This window comes from Palaemon carinicauda, chromosome 15 (assembly GCF_036898095.1).
Source record: "Palaemon carinicauda isolate YSFRI2023 chromosome 15, ASM3689809v2, whole genome shotgun sequence".
Lineage (NCBI taxonomy): Eukaryota > Metazoa > Arthropoda > Malacostraca > Decapoda > Palaemonidae > Palaemon > Palaemon carinicauda.
The window spans coordinates 136,593,200-136,598,105 of record NC_090739.1 but is presented as its reverse complement, the minus strand read 5'-3'; the positions used below and the strand labels follow the sequence as shown (position 1 = coordinate 136,598,105).

Genomic DNA, 4,906 nt, shown 5'->3' with positions numbered 1-4,906 from the left:
TTCACCGAATAAAGAAAAGTGGTAGAAATGGTTTTCCTTGACTTGTGGAATCTCATCGTTGTCCAAATTAGTGAAGTAAACCAAAATCGACTTCTGCCATGGAGGACTTTGTAGCAGGGGACTACGAAAAATAAAAAAAAACTCTGATATACCTTAAGTCTCAAATTACCCGAGGAATAAATGGGCTAAAGGAACTCCTTGAAAAGGGCAGTTCCGACAATGTTGAAATAAATTGAAGAATATCCATGATGGAGGGACGAAAAATAATTTTCAGGAAATTTTGAATCGGATGGAAAAAATTCTATCATGCGATTATTTAATATATAACAAAGAAGGTAATATGACCGAATGAGCTCGTGATCTGGAGACCCAGCAAGAGGAGTTGGACTCAAGAGCTGTCATGTTGTCTTCCCTACGCTCAGAGTTTTTAGGCAATCACACGCTAACTGACTCTACAAAGGACGTAGAAATATTGAAGCTTATCGAGAAGCTTTCGACTAAGTTGGATGATATTCGAATAGCAGAGAAATCACGACCTACTATCCGAATTCCAGGTCTTCATGCACCGTGTTGGGATGGAGCACCCCCAAACTTTCAATCGTGGAGGGTTCGAATGAACCAATACTTTGAGTCAGCTGGTATGACTGATGGTAAAGAAAAGCTCATGATCTTGTTAAATGGCAACGCATTACCAAAAGTAATTCAAGATACTATTGTGGATTGCAGTTCTGTTGATGGTGAAAATGGAGCTTGAATGCGCCTTGAAGAGAAGGTACCAACATCTGCCATCATACGAGATGTACTACTTGGTTTAGAAGCCTTGAAACCAATGAAGTCTACAGTAGCAAGGGAGATGAGACAGGTTTTGGATGGACTGACTGATTTTGCTCGGCGAATGAGAGAACTTGGTCAAGAAAGGGAATTAGATTCATTCATGACAATTGAAGTTGCCAGCAGAAAGATCGATTCTGGAATTTATTACGAATATATGCGGCAATCAAAAAGGCATAATCACACATTAGCAGAGTTGATTACATATCTACGGAGAGAAACAGGAGCTAGAGAGCGTCGAGAACATCCCCATTCCCTGAGTGATAATACTAACAAGTCAGATGTAAACTATTTTAGAGACAAAAGCTCAGAATGTGATGAATCCTTGGCTACATTGGTTGATGATGGGAGGGCTGGCCCCTTTTGCATAGATAAAACTCATTTGATCATTAAATGTCCTATCTTTACATCAAAAACCAAGGAAGAAAGACGAAGGATGATTGTGAGCAGTAAGAGATGTTTATTTTGTCTTAGAGCCAACCACAACGCAATCAATTGTATACACCCGGATAAAAAACGTTGTGTAGATTGCCAGCTTTATCATCAACGATTTGTAGCTTGCCCACCATACGGAAATAAAGTACAGCCAAGGACTTTTTCTGGGCTGGAAAGTTCACAGGCGGGAGGTACTTCTGCTTTGAACACGAATCTAACTCGGTCGGGAGGTGCTTCTGAGTGCAACATTGGTCATGCACGGGAGGTTGCTTCAGATGCAGATGCAACATTCAACATAGTAGGGACCCTGAACTCAAGCAAGGAAGGAAAAATTCATCGATACCACTCCCCTACAATGTATGTAGAACTGCAAGATCTTGAGAAAAATGGCATCGCAAGGTTGCATTTATTGATACAGGTGCTGATACAACATTGGTTAAGTTATCCACAGCCAAGCATTATGGCTTGCAAGGTGAACACTTCAAGTTTCGATATGGAGTAGCTGGAGGAGGTATTGCTGAGCAAAGCAGTGCCAAGTTTTCTATCCAAATTAGACGAGTGAATGGAATTAAGTCATACAATGTAATTGAAATTGGAATTGAGAAACCAGCCCATAACAGTCCTGCAGTTGGAGAGGATATTTTTGATGAGTATCCTCATCTGAACGCTGCCAAGGGATCGTTACCCACAGATGAAGCAGAAATTGATATCATCATTGGTTATGACTATTATTTCCTTACAATGCCAGTTGAGAGCGTAAAAGACTCTGTGTCTCCTGAATCGTGTCCAGTTGCCGTCAGAAGTATCTTTGGGTGGACCATTTTTGGAGGGAATATTCCAAAACCCAAACCTCATGTTGCATCCAGGGTCCAGTTTTTGAGTCATTTGGAGGATTTGCAGAAATTATATACATCTGATGTTGTTGGTGTCAAACCAACAACATTGTGTGTTTGCTCAGGTAAGGAAATAGCAGAGTCTCAGTTCATAAAACATTGTCGAAATAAGCTTTGCATTAATGCGGATGGTCGCATGACTGTGGAAATGCCTTGGAAGCCTGGTTTCCCTGAAGCATTGGAGTGTAACAAGCCTCAAGCAGAAATAAGACTTATAAGCCAAGAAACAAAGATTAATTAAGAATGGAACCTTTGATGAATATAGCGAAGAAATCCAGAAATTAATTGACAGTTGCTTTGTCAGGGAATTATATCCAGAGGAGTCCAGAGATGAGGGATGGTACTTACAACATCATGCTGTATATCAACTACACAAATCAACAAAGATTCGCATCATATGGAATTCTGATGCCAAGTTCAATGGCTTGTGCTTGAATGATGGATTTCACAAAGGGCCAGATTTCTTGAACTCTCTTCTGTATTGCCTTCTTCACTGGAGAATGAAAAGCATAGGAATTGCAGGCGATGTTCAAAATATGTTTAATCAAATACTTATGGCTGAAAAGGATCAGAGATATCACCGGTTTGTATGGCGTTTTGATTTATCTTCTCCAATTCGTCACTGGCAGTGGCTGCGCCTTCCTTTTGGGGATAAACCAGCACCAGACATAGCTATGATGGCTGTACGTACTTTGGCAGATACATTCAAGGAGGAGGAACCTATTGGAGCACAGTTAATTAACTGTCGCATGTACATGGATGATGTCATTGAATCATTTGATGAGAGTGAATTAGCTATTGCAGCCATGGATCAGGTGGATCGGATATTAGAAAAGGGCTCCTTCAGAATAAAAGAATGGTATTCTAATGACCTCTCTGTTGACCGATGCACAGAAGACAAGCAAACAAATTCAGTGAGGAGTTTTCAAAACTAACAAAGCGGAAGGTTGCTAGTTTGGTATCAAAGTTGTGGGATCCTACAGGTATGTTATCTCCTGTAACAATTAGATACAAGATTTGTCTTCAGGATTTAGGGGCTAGTGGAGTTGGTTGGGATGATAAATTGAGTGAAGAACAAATCAAAATGTGAAAGGGACATGTTCATGAAATGAATCAATTAATTGGATTTAGACTAGATAGGATGATAAAGCCAGAAGATTCTCTAGGAGACCCTCAACTTCATGGATTTAGTGTTGCCAGTGAATCTGCCCTAGGTTCTGTGATCTGGCGGAAATGGGATACTTCTCATGGAGTAGAACTGAAATTCGTCATCGCAATGTCTTTAGTGGCGCCGTTGAAACAGCGTTCCATTCCATGTCTTGAATTTACTGCTGCTGTGGTTATGGCTAGACTTGCCTTGCTTGTTTTGCAAGTGGTTGGTAGGTTTAGTAACATGAAATTTTCAACCGATTCAGAAGTAGTGTTGGCCTGGGTTCGCTCTCCTGCCAGAACCTTTAAACCATTTGTGTCAGCTAAAGTTCAGGAGATTCAGGATGCTTTGCCAGGATTTTCAAAAGAATTTTGCTATGTTCCGTCACAATTGAATCCTGCCGATGCATTAACCAAGCCAATAAAGACAAATGAACTACAAGAATGGATCAATGGTACTGATTTTCTTCTGAACAGTTCTCAAGATTGTGATTTTGGGGAACCGACATATGATTTTGAAAAGAAGCGTTGTATTGTTAAAGAGTACAGACCAGAATTTATTAAAAAGGATCCAATTTGTTGGAATTTTGGCTGATGAGAGTTTTGAGGAAAGATTTACAGAACTCTCTTCAGACTGGAATAGACTTGTACGAATAACTGCTTACTGACGCCAGTTGCTATTACAACAAGACCCAGAAAACTATCAAAGTCATCTAGAACCTAAAGAAATACAAGAAGCAGAACTGGCTTTATTTTATACAAGCCAGAAGTCTTTAAATAATCAAGATGAAGTTAATCATAAACAAATTAAAAAGTTTGACCCAAAGTTGGATGAAAAAGGCATTTTAAGAATTGGAGGCAGACTACATAAGCTCCATTTACCCTACGGGCAGAGACATCCAGTTTTATTGGTGAGGAATTCTTCCCTGGCTGAAGCATTCGCTCAGATGATTCATCGATGTACAGGTCATCAAGGATATAGAGTCACAATTGCTTTAGCTTTTAAGCGTGGAGTTTACATTATTAGAGGAGCAAGATTATTTAAGGACATTGCTTTCAAGTGTTGTTTCTGCAGAACCAGACGTCGCCTATTGTTAGGCCAACAAATGGCGGAACTGCCAAGTTTCAGAGGTGAACCCTTAAGCAGAGTTGCATTAGATTTCTTTGGCCCTATCAAAATAAAGTTAACTCGTAATGCAAGCACTGAAGGAAGTATAATGATCATAACTTGCACCGTCACTCGTGTCATATCTCTTGAACTGGTTGACTCATTGTCTTCAGATGCTTTTCTCTGTGCTTGGAGAAGATTTACTTGTAATCATGGAATCCATCCAGTTTTGGCATTAAGTGACAGAGGACGCAATTTCATAGGGGCTCAAGAGAAATTGCAAAAGTGGGTAAATTCTTGGAACGAGAGCCTAATAAAGGACAAGTTTACAATTGCAGGGACAAAATTTTAGTGGAAATTCAACACACCTCATGCTTCTCATATGAATGGTGTAGTTGAATCATTGATTAGAAGCTGTAGTAGAGGTTTAGATGCAGTAACAGATTATCATCACAAGAAATTCAATCCTTTGGAATGGCAAACAATACTG

General features: G+C 39.8%; 2 protein-coding genes across 2 annotated transcripts; both read left to right on the top strand.

The window, feature by feature from the left end:
• The first annotated feature begins 754 nt into the window (after positions 1-754).
• Positions 755-3,094, top strand: LOC137654197 (uncharacterized). The gene is made up of 3 exons (XM_068387836.1): positions 755-1,583; positions 1,685-2,224; positions 2,478-3,094. Exons 1-3 carry the CDS (start codon positions 755-757, stop codon positions 3,092-3,094), a joined length of 1,986 nt encoding a protein of 661 aa, XP_068243937.1.
• Positions 3,095-3,300: 206 nt separating this feature from the next.
• On the top strand, positions 3,301-3,903 carry LOC137654196 (uncharacterized). Its single transcript, XM_068387835.1, has one exon. The coding sequence runs from the start codon at positions 3,301-3,303 to the stop codon at positions 3,901-3,903; it is 603 nt and encodes a 200-aa protein (XP_068243936.1).
• Positions 3,904-4,906: the final 1,003 nt, after the last annotated feature.